At 60.7% G+C, this 15,930-nt stretch overlaps 1 protein-coding gene across 2 annotated transcripts in view; it reads right to left on the reverse strand.

The window, feature by feature from the left end:
- Window positions 1-15,930, reverse strand: part of EGFR (epidermal growth factor receptor) — a 133,335-nt gene that overhangs the window by 7,170 nt on the left and 110,235 nt on the right. For both annotated transcript variants that reach the window (XM_080663943.1, XM_080663944.1), the window contains exons 18-22: window positions 14,993-15,115; window positions 14,271-14,369; window positions 7,326-7,511; window positions 2,938-3,093; window positions 2,129-2,204 (exon numbers count right to left, since the gene is read on the reverse strand). In XM_080663943.1, the coding sequence (XP_080520069.1) occupies window positions 2,129-2,204; window positions 2,938-3,093; window positions 7,326-7,511; window positions 14,271-14,369; window positions 14,993-15,115 (640 nt within the window). The remainder of the gene's footprint in view (window positions 1-2,128; window positions 2,205-2,937; window positions 3,094-7,325; window positions 7,512-14,270; window positions 14,370-14,992; window positions 15,116-15,930) is intronic.

A 15,930-nucleotide genomic window follows, 5' to 3' on the forward strand; every position in this document is an offset into this window, starting at 1 on the left:
TACGGTTTCTTATGCTTAAAAACCCGTGTGTCCGTTGTCCTGGGCAATGGGCTCGCGCTGGGAGCCTCAGTGTACCTCTCTGTAAAGTGGGGTGATGACAGTGTCTGTCTAGGATGTTAGGAGGGGCCAATAACATAACTGAAATGTTCAGACAACGCCAGGCCAATAGCAAGCGGCCGATAAATGGTAAACTTCAGTGACAACCGCTGAGACACCCCGGCCATGTGAGTGAGTAAATGTGAGCCTGTTCTCGGGCAGGAGGGACCGCGCAGACCGCGCCCCGAGCAGCTTGGAGGAGGACACGCGGGCTTGCAACAAGATTGCACGCTGGGAGTTTTAATAAAAGAAAAATTAGAGGGTAAGAGATCAACCAAAGGACTTGTAAGCATGCATATTAGCATAGCCAGGCGTCCTCAAACTACGGCCCGTGGGCCACATGCGGCCCGCCGAGGACATGTATCCGGCTCACTGGGTGCCGCTGCCTGTCCTGCTTAGCAGCTGACGCGTCCCGGGCCCGCAGTGCGCATAGGAATTTGTTCATAGTTTTTTTTTTTTAACTATAGTCCGGCCCTCCAACAGTCTGAGGGACAGTGAACTGGCCCCCTGTTTATAAAGTTTGAGGACCCCTGGTAACCAATGGACACAGACACTGGGTGGTGGGGCTTGACCTGGGGCGCGGGAGTGAGTGGCAGGGGGGCCAATCGGGGAAAAAGGAGACATGTAATACTTTAAACAATAAAAAGAATATATATATATATATATATATATATATATATATATATATATATATATATATGAAAAATTAGAAACAAAGTCCCCTGTGTTCCCTTGATAAACATAAAAACCCTATACTTTGTTCTTTCAAAATCAATCATGATTTAAAAAAAAAAAAAATCAAAGCGGTAATTTTCAAATGGGTGTTTTTTTCAGACCATGCCCCAGTTCTCTGATGGTCTTTCTTTCTTTAAAAGCATCTGACTTTTTTTAAAAAATTGATTTTTAGAGAGAGAGGGAGAGGGATAGAAACATCAGGGAGGAGAGAGAATCATGGATCAGCTGCCTCCTGCAAGCCCCACACTGGGGATCGAACCAGCAAGCCCTTGGTGCCTGGGATGATGCTCAGCCCCTGAGCCACACCGGCCGGGCCCTGAAGGTCTTCTCACCTCCATGCCTGCAAGTCTCTGCTCTAGGTACACTCGGACCCCTGAGGGAGCCAGTCCTCGCCTGCACGGTGAGCTGCCCGCGGCTCCCACAGTGAGGACAGGTGACAAGTCACAAGTCCCCCCAGCAGCGTGCAGCCCTTCAGCAGCTGGCTGGGTGGCAGGGGAGGGGGGTGGTCACCGCGGTGAGCGCCGCAGCACAGCCCTCTGGGAAAATGCCTGAGGGACACTCTGCTCAGGCAGCCCTTGGTGCAAAGGCAAAGCAGCCAGAAGGTGGAAGGCGAGATGGGACTGCCAGGGGGCCAGCAAGCCTGGGGTCCTGATGACCCTGGAAGCAAAAGCGAGCCCCCTCTTCTTACCGCCTCCCAAAGACACCTCCTCACCGTGCATTTCTGCCGAGCCACGCCCCCTGGGACCACGCTCCCTGGGACCAAGCCCCTAGGACCACGCCCCTGAGACCACGCCCCTGGGACCACGCCCCCGGGACCACGCCCCCGGGACCACCCCTGAGGCCACGCCCACGAGACCACGCCCCCGGGACCACACCCGCCAGAGACCACGCTCACCACCATTCCCTCCCCAGCCCCAGCCCCTGGATGAAACCTCCTTTCTTTACGGAAACTGCCCCGGGAAAACCTCACTTGCGACCTCCCTTCAGTTCACTTCAAATTCACGCAAGAGGTCGAGCTCAGTCTGATTTTGCAGATGCAGGCATTTCCCAAGTTCAAGTTCTCTCCCCCCCCTCCCCCCCCCACCCCCTGGACAAGCTCCCTGGCAGCGGTGGCATTCAGTGTGGGTGTGGACTCCACTGCCCGCGTCACGCTTTCTTAGCGTCACTGACAGCAGCAGCGGGACTGCTGTCAGCCCCCGCCTGGATGGCGAGCACTCAGTGCGGCTCAGCGAGCCATCGGAGGGGCTCAGCCCCAGGACAAGGTTGCCAACGGCCTCGGGATTCCGGCTCCACTCACCGTAGCTCCAGACGTCGCTCTGGTGGGTGTAAATCCGGTGTAAGATGGATTCCAAGGCCATCCACTTGATGGGCACCTGGGGACACCAGAGGTAAGGCGATGAGACAACCCCTGGCTTCCCCCTGCTGAAGCCGGGCCGTCACGCCGCTGGGACAGGTGACAGGGGACACGCGTGGGGGGGCCAGCCCCCCATCCCACCCCACCCCCAGGCCCAGGGCTCTGCCAGAAGGAGGGGCAGGTTTCCCATCAGCTGAGAAGAGGGCTGCTCTCGGAGGCCAGGGCCTGGGTCTGGGCCCCGTGGTCCTATCCACCCCATGCTTATGGGGTTTGCTGGGGCCATGCAGGCCGGAGAGAAACTAAGAGGGTCCCGCTGACCCAGAGCATTCTGAAGGCTCCCTGCTGGGGAGAGCCCCCCAACCTGTCAGAGGAGGGCGCCCAGCATGCATCACAGAGACCTCGGGACTCTGACATGTTCTCACAGCCGCGTGCCACCAACCCAGCGGTGACCCTTCCCAGCTGCCGGCCGAAGGAGCTTTCTCCTGCAGGGGCCGGGGCCTGACCTCGGCGGACCCGGAGATGGAGCCGACCTCACGTGACTGCTTTCCATTCTCCACCGGAAACATCCTTGCTCACTCCCCCAGCAAATCCTGCCCCCGAGACCCCGGCTTACACGGGCAGAAGACCCCAGCCAGACGCAGGTGTCGGCGGCAGCCGCTGTGACGTCCCCTGGCACGGCCCGAGAACGCCCCCCGCGTCCGTCAGTCAGTGGACGGAGGGCCATCGCCGCGGGCCCCCAGCCAGCTCCTCACCTTGCCGCCCTCCGCGTGGTACTCCTTCTCCTCGGCGCCCAGCAGCTTGGCCAGCCCGAAGTCCGTGATCTTGACGTGCTGCGGCGTCTTCACCAGCACGTTCCTGGCGGCCAGGTCCCGGTGCACCAGGCGCCGCTCCTCCAGGTAGTTCATGCCCTGAGACAGGCACGCGGGGAGTGTGACGTGGGGGGTTCCGTGACTCCTCCCCGCCCCCGGCTGGCGTCTCATTCCCACGTGGACCACGCGGAGGACAGCCACGGAGCAGGAGCTGGGCATCTGGCCCAGACCTGGCTGCTGGGTGGTGGCTGGCCAGCAGGATGTGCTCCCAGAGCCGGGCACCTCCCAGACTCACGGCCAATGCAGATCTGTCCATCTGTCCCCTCTCTGTCATTTTATTTATTTTTAAAAAGAATAGCTTATTTAGTTATTTGTTGAGAGAGAGGAAGGGAGGAGAGAGAAACATGGATGTGAGAGTCCAACATGGATGGGCCATCTCCTGCACGCCCCCTGCTGGGGACCAAGCCCACAATGCAGGCATGTGCCCTAACTGGGAGTTGAACCCCAAACCTCCTGGTGCACCGGATGACGCCCAACCAGCTGAGCCACACCAGCCAGGGCTCTCTCACGTGTGTGTGTTTTTTTTAAAAATATATTTTATTGATTTTTTACAGAGAGGAAGGGAGAGGGATAGTTAGAAACATCGATGAGAGAGAAACATCAATCAGCCGCCTCCCGCACTCCCCCTACTGGGGATGTGCCCGCAACCAAGGTACATGCCCTTGACCGGAATCGAATCCGGGACCCCTCAGTCCGCAGGCCGACACTCTATCCACTGAGCCAAACCGGTTAGGGGTCTCACGTGTTTTACATGAAAGTCACGTGGCTATTGAATTTGCTTCTAAAAGCTCTTCTCTCCCCCCACCTCTGTGGCCCCCCCCCCCCCCCCCGCCCCGCTGCCTCTGAAACCCTGTGGTGGTCAGAATCCCTGTTGTAAGTGAGTAAGAAACAGCTGAGGAGCACCTGGTCCCTGTCACTGTGCAAACCCAGTAAATGAACTGAGCTCGGCCGCCCCGCTCCACCCCGCCCCACGCCGCGGCCTTTAAAGGGCCAGAGCAACTGGGGTGAGCTGTGCTGTGTTCTCGGGAGCCGCCTGGGGAAGGGAGGGAAGGGCAGGTCCCATGTTCTGGAGCCCGCGGCTCATCAGCGGAGGAGTCTGAATGCGAGATAATTCTGGGACGGGGAGATTAGACCCGTTTGAACTTCGATCACACGCTGTCCCTCGGTCTGGGTCCCACACTCTGAGGCACGGGGGCGGCCACTCAGCGCCCAGCAGGGTTACGTTTCAACCAGCCACCGTCTTGCTGGCGAGCGCTCAGAACTCCGCGGAGACGCCGCAGAGGCATCGCAGGGCCGCGGGGCCTCTGGGGAACTCACTTCCTGCCTCGACAGCCTCGCTTCCATGCCGTCAGCATGCTTATTTTTGTGAATGACTGCGGGCCGGCTGGGCTGCATTCTGAAATACGGAGGTGCCAGGGAATCTGCGGGGCCGGCCGAGACCTCACACAGGAGGGGCCCAGGGCCAGGGCCCGCGAGGGGAAGGTTTTCCTGGCGGGGTGGCTGCGGGGGGGACATGTACAGGCTGTTTTCCCACGACTGCCGCGTCCCACAGCCCTGGGGAGGGGCCCGGAGTGAGATACCCCCCACGTGGAAAATCCGGGCACGCACTGACATGTGGACACGGATGTGGTGGGAAGCAGGACGTGGACGGCTTAGCAGATGCCCCTGGGGGAGTGGGGCCGATAGTGCGGCCTCCCCGCCGCTGACCCGGCCCTTGGAGGAGGTGGGACGGTGTAGGGTGTCTGACTCCAGCAGAGCAAGATCGTGTGGCACTGACATCGACTGTGGGGACGGGGACGCTTGCTCGCTGGCCTGTGGGCGATGAGCGTGGATCGGGGAGCGAGGCCGCCTGGCGTCCAATCCCCGGTTTGCTACCTGCTCGCTGGAGGCCTTGGCAAGTTCAACACCCCAGGCCTCAGTTTCCCCACAGTGAAGCGCGCGTGGAAAGTGAATCCTTTGAACTTAATTATTTTCTGGAAGCTGGTCCTGATTCAGTATTATCTCACAGCCGGAGCTAAGCAGGCTGCTGCGTACGGAGCTGTGGCCCGAGGATGGCGGCCGGACCGAAGCCTCTTCCTGAGGCCCTGGCCCTCGCCCTGGCCCTCGCCCTCCCGAGCGCTCTCCTCACGCAGTCTCAGGCTGCTCCCGGCGACCCACGCTTCTCTCATTTGTCTGAAAACTCAAACCTGTGAGCTCTTTCTTTAAAAATTGATTTTCAGCCGGTACCGGTTTGGCTCAGTGGATGGAGCGTCGGCCTGCGGACCAAAGGGTCCCAGGTTCGATTCCGGTCAAGGGCATGTACCTTGGTTGCGGGCACATCCCCGGTGGGAGGTGTGCAGGAGGCAACTGATCGATGTTTCTCTCTCGTTGATGTTTCTGGCTCTCTATCCCTCTCCCTTCCTCTCTGTAAAAAATCAATAAAATAAATTAAAAAAAAATTGATTTTCAGAGAGAGACAAAGAGAGAGAAACATCGCTTTGCTGTTCACTAACTGATGCACTCATCAGTTGATTCTCGTCTGTGCCCCGACCAGGGATCAAACCCGCAGCCTCGGTGCATCGGGGTGACACTCTAACCGACTGAGCCACCCGGCCAGGCTGTGAGGTCTTAGTCTGGGTTAGGTGATGAGAACGCTCTGTTGTCTAAAAGGCTTAGGAGCCCAGCCCCCACGGCTCAGTGATTGAGTGTGGACCTAGGAACCAGGAGGTCACGGTCCGATTCCCTGTCAGGGCGCAGGCCCGGGTTGGGGGCTCGATTCCCAGTGGGGGTTGTGCAGGAGGCAGCCGATCAGTGATTCTCTCTCATCATGGATGTTCCTATCTCTCCCTCTCCCTTCCTCTCTGAAATCCATAAAAATGTATTTAAAAACATGAAAGGCTTGGGAAAATGCTAGTTTCACCACAGCCCGGACGGCTTCCTCCCCGGCTGGACTCTGCAGTAGGAGATGGGCCCCCAGGGGCAGCGAGGGGCAGCAGCGATGCCCTGCGGGCTGCAGGGATGGGACTCATTTGGATGAGAAGGCTGTAGAGGTGACTGTGCCACGCAGTACATTTCGGGGTTCACCACCTGGCTCACAGAACCAGAAAGCGTGGGCACGCTCTCCGAAGCCACCACGTTACTGCCTGTCAGTGACAGCCACCCGTGGCCTGATGCGCCAGGCGTTCAGGAAACGCTCGCCTCCTGACGGGTGGGCCGGTGAGGGCTGCAAGTCCTGAGCCCGAGACTTTGGTCTGGAGAACAGAAGCCATTTCCACGCCTGCAGCAAGGGGTGCGGGGGGGGGGGGCTCCCTTCTGCACTCCTTCCCACCCCCTCCCTCCCTCGCCATTCCTATGATTGTGAAATGATTGCTTTTCCTTTCGCCTGGGCGATACAATTTTATCTGCCGTCTTGGCAGTTTAGCCGGGACAATAAACCGCCTTCCCGACAATATTTAGACAGTTTCCCAAGACGGCTCAGCCCCGGTGCCAGCCCGGCGTTCACAGCTCTGCAAATCCCGCTGCGCCAAGGCTGCGAGTTTGGGTTCTGGTCAGCCACGAAGTGTTTCTGGGTAGTTTCGCTTCAGATTTGTACAAAGAAAATGGTTTAATCCTTAGATAAATAGTCCCTAACCCCGAGCAAATGTCTCTCTTCTCGGCCGAGGGAACCATTTCTTCCCCCTCCCCCGCGTCTCCCTTCCCCCGCCACACCCCCCCGACAGACTCGGGTCCCGCCGGCTCCTGGAACACAGCGTCCCTTGTGAATTGGAAAGCGAATGTGTCACAGGCGGACAGCTCACAGCCGCTTGTGAACGGCCGTCCACACCCAGTACAGCCAAACAGCGCAGGAGGCAGGACGGCGGATTTAAATGCGGCTGATGCTCTGCTGGTGTGGCTCAGTGGGGAGCGCGTCAGCCGCGGACTGAAGGGTCCCGGGTTCCATCCCCGGTCAGGGCACATGCCTGGGTTGCGGGCTGGATCCCCAGTAGGGGGCGTGCAGGAGGCAGCCGGGCAATGACTCCCTCTCATCATCGATGTTTCTATCTCTCCCCCCCCCACCCGCCCCGCCGTCCCTTCCTCTCTGAAATCAATAGAAATGTATTTAAGAAAATGTAGCCGGATGACCTGATGCCCAGCGTGCAGTGGACAGGCACAACTGGAGGCGAAAGACCCAAAGAACGTGGGGCTCCCACTCATGGCCGCGCGTCCCAGGAGAGGAGCGACGGGTAGCGGGACTGTGGGCCGCCCGCCCGCCCGCCCCGCGCCCCGTCCCGGGCACGTGCCCTCCGACTGACCTTGGCGATCTGCACACACCAGTTGAGCAGGTACTGGGAGCCGATGCTGTCCTTGTGCTCGCGCACGTAGTCCAAGAGGCAGCCGAAGGGCATGAGCTGCGTCACGAGCTGGACCGTGGAGGTCAGGCAGATGCCCAGCAGGCGGCACACGTGGGGGTTGTCCACGCTGGCCATCACGTAGGCTTCCTGCGTGGACGAGAGGCCGGGAGGGCGTCAGACGTGCCCCGGCGGGGGCTGAGGGGAGGCAGGCAGACCCCTCCCCAGGTCAAAGAGCAGACATGATGTGGAGGGGACGGGCTAGCCCGTGAGGGGGACATTCCTGCAGGGTCTTTGATGGATCGGGCTGTGAATGACTAGGCGCATCGCGAGGCTGGCGCCCCCCTGGGGGCATGTAGGGACCCCCCTTTTGCAGGGTGCCCCAGCTGGCAGAGACCTGATGTCCCCAGCCTGGCACTGCCAAGCTCTTCATGAAAGACCTCTGCCTCGAAGCTAAGGAGGCTGCAGTCTACGATGTCAGCGGGTGGAGGGACCTGGAGAGCATTATGCGGAGCGAAATAAGCCAGTCGGAGAAAGACAAGGATCCCATGGTCTCGCTCGTCTGTGAGTCTCATGGACCACATGAACTGATGATCAAAATAGACCCAGAGACACAGACGCATGGACAGACTGCGGAACCTCAGAGGGAAGGCGGGCAGGGTGGGTGCGGGGGAAGAGATCAGCCGATGAACTTCTGTGCGCAAAGAGGCGTAACCCGGGACACAGACAGTGGGGAGCGGGGAGGGCCTGGGGGGTGATGGGAGTGGCCGGGAGAGGTCAGTGGGGAAAAGGGGGCCATGTGTAATACTTTCAACAATAAAGATAAAAAATTAAAAGATAATAAAATGTCATCAGGGTTCCCACCCCAGACAGGGACTCGCCCAGGGATGCTGAGCCCTCGCTGCAGGTGGCCGGCCAGGTGTGAGGCCGCAGGGCCAGCTGAGCTCACCTGAGCCAGCAGGTGGCTGGGGAGGGGGCCCTGAGTCCCCGCTGTGGTCCCGGGGCCACCTCTGCAAAGGGGAGCCAGAGACCCAGCCAGGGGGCCCGTCTGAGGCTATGAAAGGCTCGGCGGGCGTGAAGTCTACAGCGAGGCCGCGGGGCTCATTGTAAGCGGGGTGGTCTGCGCTGCCCTCGCCGGAGTCTCGGATGGGAAACCCGCTGCTCTGCACCCGCTCTGCACCCGCTCTGCACCCGGCGGCCGTGCCCCCTCGGCTGCCGGGTGCCAGGCAGGGGCCTTTGTGGGGCACAGACGGGAGCAGAGACTCTGTGAACTGCTGCTTCCTTGGACGGAGGGGGCTGTTTATTTACGACCTGGCACACAACGGGGCCCTCTCTTCTGTCTGCGTGAGCAGGAGGGAACCCTTGATTTCCACCCATAAATCCTTCTTCTTTTCCTCTAACATACAAAGGCGGGGCGGGGGGGGCGGGCGGCGGGCTCTTCACTGGGGACCACAGGGCCTGTGGGAGGAAGCTAGAGGCGCCTTTGTCCATCTCTGCTGTTCCTGGGGGAGGAGGGGCAGCCGGACGCTCCCTGCAGAAGTGAAGGCACCTGGGCCGCTGGGCATGGGAGGTGGAGACAGGAGACAGAGGTGGGGGGCCTGCCCCTGCCCTGGCCTCACCTTCCAGCCCCGCTTCCCACGCCCCTCTGGTCCCCCTGCCCTGTTCTGTCAGCCCTCCCTCAGGCCCCCCCCCCGCCCCGCCAGGCCCTCCACCTCCTGTCCCCCGGCTGACTACTCTTCAGGGGAGCCTCCCCAGACCCCCAATCTGAGTTCGCTTCTCCTGGCATCTCACCACTTTTCCCGGGGGGGTGGGGACGGGCTGGGCACAGCCTGGGAACTTTATGTGAGAGATGCAGGGAGGCGGGCCCAGCTGTCTGTCTGTCTGTCGGAACAAGAGCTTCAGGCACTCGTGGTGATAGGCACTTGGGTATTTGTGTGATTCTGAAAAATCTTCCCCACCAGGCTCTCTGAGGAAAGGGCTGCAGGTCAGCTCTGGTACATGCCAGAGCCCCCAGGATACCCCAGAGCCCCCGGTACACCTCAGAGCTCCCAGTACATGCCCAGAGCTCCCTATACCCAGAGCTCCTGATACACGCCCAGAGCTCCCTGTACACACCCAGAGCTCCCTGTACACGCCAGAGCTCCTGATACATGCCCAGAGCTCCCTGTACACGCCCAGAGTTCCCTGTACACACCCAGAGCTCCCTGTACACGCCCAGAGCTCCCTGTACACGCCCAGAGCTCCCTGTACACCCCAGAGCTCCCTGTACACCCCAGAGCTCCCTGTACAGGCCCAGAGCTCCTGCACACGCCCAGAGCTCCCTGTACACGCCCAGAGCTCCCAGTACACGCCCAGAGCTCCTGATACACGCCCAGAGCTCCCGATACACGCCCAGAGCTCCCTATACACGCCCAGAGCTCCCTGTACACGCCCAGAGCTCCCTGTACACGCCCAGAGTTCCCTGTACACACCAAAGCTCCTGATACACGCCCAGAGCTCCCCGCACTGGACCCACTGCCAAGCGCTGATTATTTATTGCTCCCCTGCCCCCCTCCCCCGCCCCATGTGCTCCTGCTGACTCAGCAGTGTGGTCAGCACTTGGCGGGCGTGCCCGGATCTTTCTTCCTCCCTTCGTTCCAGCGCAGCCGGCCCTACACGCAGGCACAGAGCTGCCTCGGAAATGCCAGGGCTGCACCGCACCGAAATCACACGAAGCCCAGGTGCAAAGCACAGCAGCGACCCCCGACGTCTCTGAACCACAAGGACTCTCGCGGGGAGGCCTTCCGCACCTCCTGCCCGGCAGGCCGGGTGCACGTGCAGACCCTGCCCGTTCCACAGCCCGCACCTCTGGGAAGGCCAGCCACAGGGAGTCAGAGCTGCGGGGTCTGAGCTCCTTCCTTCCCAGGCCATTTTTGTCTAAAAGGGAATCGAGGCGCCGGGAGGCGAACAGCCCACCCGAGACCACCGTCCCCGGGCGGGAGTGGCCCACGGCGGGCGGGCGGGTCTCCGGCCCGGGCCGGCTGCAGGCCACCGGAGAGCTCGGGACGCGGCGCACTCACCACACCACGCGTCTGCAGATCTGCTTTGCATTCCCCTTCCCGGGCCCGCCCTCCACTTAAGCTGGAAAGTCCACGGAAAAATGAACAGGCCCGCGGCTGCCAAAGCACAGATCACTCTCTCCCCCGCGTCTGGGAATCGGTACAACCACAACACGGAGGCAGGCAGGCAGGCAGGCCGGCCCCCGGCGGCCCCGCACTCAGGCTCGTGGGGGGGGGGTGGGGATCTGGACACATGGCCTCATGTTGAGGAGAAAAATCCCAGCAGCCCCGGAGCGGCCCTCGGGGGCGGGGCCAGGAGGACCTGACCGGACCGAGAGAGGATCGGGGAGCAGCTGGGCGGGGGTGTCAGGCCACACAGAGCCTGGAGCCCCGCCAGGTTCCGGTTCCATTACAATCGGATGGAGCAACAGAACCAGGTCACCCCTTCCGCCCTCCGCACCGCCCCCCCAGGCACAATGGGGATGCTGTCGGTCACGTGTCCTGCTCATGCGAATGAGCTTTGTTCTCTGCTGTTCTGGAGTCTCAGCGGCACAGGGTGGCCCACGGCGAGCACGCCTGGCATTCCACAGCCACCCCGTTTCCGCCCTGCCCTGCCCGGCCCCGCAGGCAGAGCCCGCACCCAGATTCCCCAGGACAGGGGTCCCAGTCATGTGGCCGGGGTGTCTCTGAGGCCTGGGGACCTTGAAAGTCTGCTACTTTGTCCCAGTTGCCAAAATGATTTTTTTGGATCCTCCCTCCTTGCTTGCGTTCCCATCGGAGAACTGTGTCATGCTCAGCCCTGGGAAAAGAGTCCACCCCTCTCAAACTCCTCCAGCAGAGCCTGTCTCCCCCTAAGAGTAAGGAGTAGGTGCCCTCGCCCGGCCGGCGTGGCGCAGGGGTGGAGCGCCGACCTAGGAACCAGGAGGTCAGGGTTCAATTCCCGGTCAGGGCATATGCCCGGGTCGTGGGCTCCATGCCCACTGTGGGGCGTGCAGGAGGCAGCCAATCAGTGATTCTCTCTCATCATGGATGTTTATTTCTCTCTTTCCCTCTCCCGTCCTCTCTGAAATCAATGAAAATATATTAAAAACAACAAAACGAAGAGTTGGTGCCCTGCATGCGGCCCGCCAGCCGCGAGTTTGACATGCTTGATGTACACACTCCCACGAGCGTTCGCAAGGAGGTGCTCAGCCCCAGGGGGCGCTATCTTCTATTTCTCTGTCCCCCAAAAGCACATTTCCTCCAATTTTAGGGGCTCTGGGGGCCCTTTCCAGTGAACACTGCCTCCTCCCCAAAGCATCGCTGCTGGCTTCCCAGCGCCCTCCCTCTGCCTGGTAGATACGGCTGAAATTCGCGCTTCAGCGGCGTTTTGTGGAACCATGAGGACCCGAAGGAGTAGGTGATGAGTGAAGGGGGTGCTGCGGGGAGGTCTCCTCGGCAGCAGAGGCGCCGGGTGGCGGGGGGAACCGTCACGAACGCCTCGTCCCCTCCACACCTCCTGGTCCCGCTAACAGGAGCCGACACCCTGCTAATGGGACTTCACGCTGATCTGTGAACCGTGACGGCGAGAGGTAATTGTCTTTGATGGGTGTGTCCTCAACGTGGGGCGGTCACGGCGCTTACGGATGCGGCGTCTTAGCTCAGGGGGCGCCTGAACCAGTGGAGGCAGGGGACCCCTGGAGAACTGACATGGAGGGGCTGCCCCGGGGGGGGGGGGGTCGCGGCATCCAAGCCCATTTTAAAGGGTCCCTGTTGGCTTGGCTTACTGTGCGCATAGTCTGTGGGTCAGAGGCCCGAGTGGGAACGTCCCGTCCGACCGTTGCCTTTCTTGGCTGAAAGGCGAGCTACATCCCAGAGATTTTGAGTCGCTTTCCCTTCCCGTAAACTGCGTCCCTAACCCGCGGCTAAGCCTCTCCTCCGCCGTGGGCACAGCTCCGCCGCGGGACAAGAGCAGAGGTGCCAGCGACGCACGGCAGGCTGTGAGCCCCGGGCCCGAGGGCTGTGCGGGGGCCACCTGTACCTCTACTGAGGAGGCCGGACCCACCCCGGGACGCCCCCTGCAGCCTCCACTGGCTAGTCAGGGGTCAGAGACGGTGGAGAAAGTTCAACAGGATCGAAAGGGTTGTCGAAAGGGGGCCACAGGCTAACCCAGGGGTGGGCAAACTTTTTGACTTGAGGGCCACCATGGGTTCTTAAACTGGACCGGAGGGCCGGAACAAAAGCATGGATGGAGTGTTTGTGTGAACTAATATAAATTCAAAGTAAAGGAGCGGAGGGGAGAGCAAGAGAACCCTCTGCTCTTTCGGCTCCGCGGGCCGGATAGAATAGCCAAACGGGCCGGATCCGGCCCGCGGGCCGTAGTTTGCCCACGACTGGAACCTGACGAGCTCCAAGAGGCCGGCGTGGCGGGCCCTATGGACTCGGAGACCAAAGTAACCACACTGGATGCTCTGATCATAAAAATCCCCACGAGAGCAGGCCATGGCGGCAGTCACGGCCCAGGCCTGTGGCTTCCCTGGCAGAGGCCAACCTTCCGCTACGGCGGGGCTGTCCCTCGTCTCTGCGTCTAAGATAACGCGCCCTGGCGATGGAGAGCGACCCTTTTTCCCGGGCCTCCCAGGGCACCGTCCCCCCCGGAACACGAGCTCAGAGGGGCCCTCATGGCTATGTGGTTCCCCGAATACCATCCCCACGGGCTGTAAACATTAATTATGGACTACCCCGAACCCACAGGAGACAAGAGGTATGTGTCTCCTCATCCGCTCTTGGCTCCACTCCCAGAGATTTCCCGCTGTGCCTTCCCCGCCCCCTGCGCCCACCACGCGTGGATGTCACGCCACCCTCTTCGATTCCCGTCTATAAAATAAGCTGCAAAACTGCCACTCTCCGGAGCATCTCCCCAAGCCTTTGAGATTCTGCTTCCCGGCAACTGTCGTCAGTTTGGCTCAAATAAACGCATAACAATTCTCGGGGGAGCGGGGAGTGGGAAGGGGGGAGGAGAGTCTGAACGTTTCTTACGTCCACCAAAGCAAAAACATCATAACCCGTGGAACATTCCGAAGACTCCCCCATAAAGGAACAATCCAGAGATGCCGAGGAACACTGCAGCTATTTGGGGAGCAAGCACAGAAGGCGGACGGCCGTTTCTAAAGTCGCTAGCGCCTCGTATTGTACTTTCTAGGCAGCTTTCAAACGTCATTTCCAAGAGAAGAGAACTCGATGGAGCTAAGTGACTGTGAATTTCAGAGTCAGAGGGACAGTGGGCTGGATCCCTACCCCGCCCCCGGGAACCGGAGCACGTCTCTTTGGGCCTCCATTTCTTTTCTTTTTTTCTTTTTTTTAATATGTTTTATTGATATTTTACAGAGAGGAAGGAAGAGGGATAGAGAGCTAGAAACATCGATGAGAGAGAAACATCGATCAGCTGCCTCCTGCACACCTCCTACTGGGGATGTGCCCGCAACCAAGGTACATGCCCTTGACCGGAATCGAACCCGGGACCCTTCAGTCCGCAGGCCGATGCTCTATCCACTGAGCCAAACCGGTTAGGGCTGGGCCTCCCTTTCTTCATCATACAGTGCTGAGCACCATCCCTTCCCCCGAGTTTGCGAGGGGCGCCCATTTGTAAACCTCGCGAGAGTGAGTCCCACTCCCGGAGGGAGAGGAGAATGGCAGAGCTGAGTCTTCCCCGAAGGAGAAGGCCTGGGAGGGACGCATGCCAACGACAGGCAGAAGGAAGAAGACATGGAAAGCGACCCTTCGAATGTGGAGATGAAGAAAAGTGTAACACGCCCGCGTGCTGCCCGCCCCGGGAAAGGCGGCCCCTGACCGCCAGGCCCGTGGGCAGCGAGAGGACAGAGCAGCGACTTACGTCGAGGATTTCCTTGTTGGCCTTCGGAGACGTGGCTTCCCGCAATTCCTTGATGGCCACGGGGATTTTCACCTTCTCGCCCTCCGGGATCCAGAGTCCCTGCGACCGAGAGAGAGAGGGCAGGCGTGAGCCGGCAGGCCTTACACCGTGCCGCGGGGGACTTCAGGAGCGACGCCGTCCGGAAGGGCCAGGGACGAGGAGCTCAGCCCTGCACGGCCAGGCCACCGGTGCGGCAAGTCCCCAAGTCTCAGCGGCTCTTTAGCGATCACAGTCCACGGCTCTGAGTCGCCGGATGAACACCCTACGTTCGTGCCCACGACAAAGCCAGGGTGCGCCGTTGCTCCCCCAGCTCTAAGGCGCCCCGTCCAGGTCTAACGGAGAGCAGGCTTCATGCAAAGGGGACAGAGAAAAATGATGGAGGGGAGGCTGCTGTGCCGGGGCTTGGTCCGGAAGCTGCCCCGGAGACCCCTCGAAGGTCAGTGCCATCGTCTATAAAATGTGTCTATGGACCTGTCTCACGGGACCACTTATTCGGCGCTGTGATTATAAAAGATTTCCCCTCGACAAATGGGGAAAACGCTGGAATTCCCCAAACCCTCAGCAACACAAAGAATAAGTGACACACGCAGACGACAGCCCAGAACTCTGGCCTCGCTCCCCCGGAAGGCGAGGGGCTGCCAGGCCGAGCCCCCGGAGCGTCTGCGCCGTGTCTGGCGTCTCACCTTGTACACGGTGCCGAACGCGCCGGAGCCCAGCACCTTGATCTTTTTGAACTCGGTCTCCTTTAAGATCCGCAGGAGGGCCTGGTTGGGCGCCTCCCCGCTGGGGGTCAGGGGCTCCACCAGCTGTGGAGACAAGGGGCAGTGACACGTGGCGGGGATGCTGGCTCGGCCCCCCCGCCCCACGTGGCCCAGGCGAGGTCCTGCCTCGGCACAGAGACCCTGCCGCGCGCTCGGACGGCCCCGGCCACCCGCTCTGAGGGACCGCGGGAGGACACGGGTGTCCCTGACCGGAACGGGTCCAGCTCCACAAATGTCCCGTCCGGTTCTGTTCCAGGCCCTTCAGCTGACCTGGGAAGTGGGGGTGAGGAACCTTTGTACGGGGGGTCATTTAGGTCGCCTGCCGGGCCCCCTGACACCCAAGTGCCACGATGCTACCGGCTGCCGTGGGGACTCCTCCCGGGGACTCTGGCTTCCGACTCTGCTGGGCACAGGTGCCGGGCGCGGACCGTCCTGGGGAATGGCAGTGCCAGGAGCACACCGTGGGAAGCAGAGCTCAGAGAGGGACGGGCGTGGACCGGGGCACCTTCCAGTCCCGTCTCCCCGCCCCCGGGGCCTCCCCAGGACTCAGCAGGCACCGCTCAGAGGCTCGCTCCTGCACATGTACACACGTACCGTCCTCTTTTTTAAAAAAATAAAAAAATGTATCATCCAAGGGTATTTTCCCATGGATTTTTAGAGAGAGTGGGAGGGAGGAGGAAGACACGCAGAGAGAAACGTTGATATATTGGTTGCTTCCCACACGTGCCCACCAGGGCCGGGAATCAGCCTGCAACCGAGGTGCGTGCCCTTGACCTGAATCGAACTGGGGACCCTTCAGGCCGACGCTCTCTGCGCCGAGCCAGCCCGGCGGGGCCACAGGTCCTGTCCCGGGAGCAGGC

The sequence above is a fragment of the Plecotus auritus genome (assembly GCF_963455305.1).
Source record: "Plecotus auritus genome assembly, chromosome: 4".
Classification (NCBI taxonomy): domain Eukaryota; kingdom Metazoa; phylum Chordata; class Mammalia; order Chiroptera; family Vespertilionidae; genus Plecotus; species Plecotus auritus.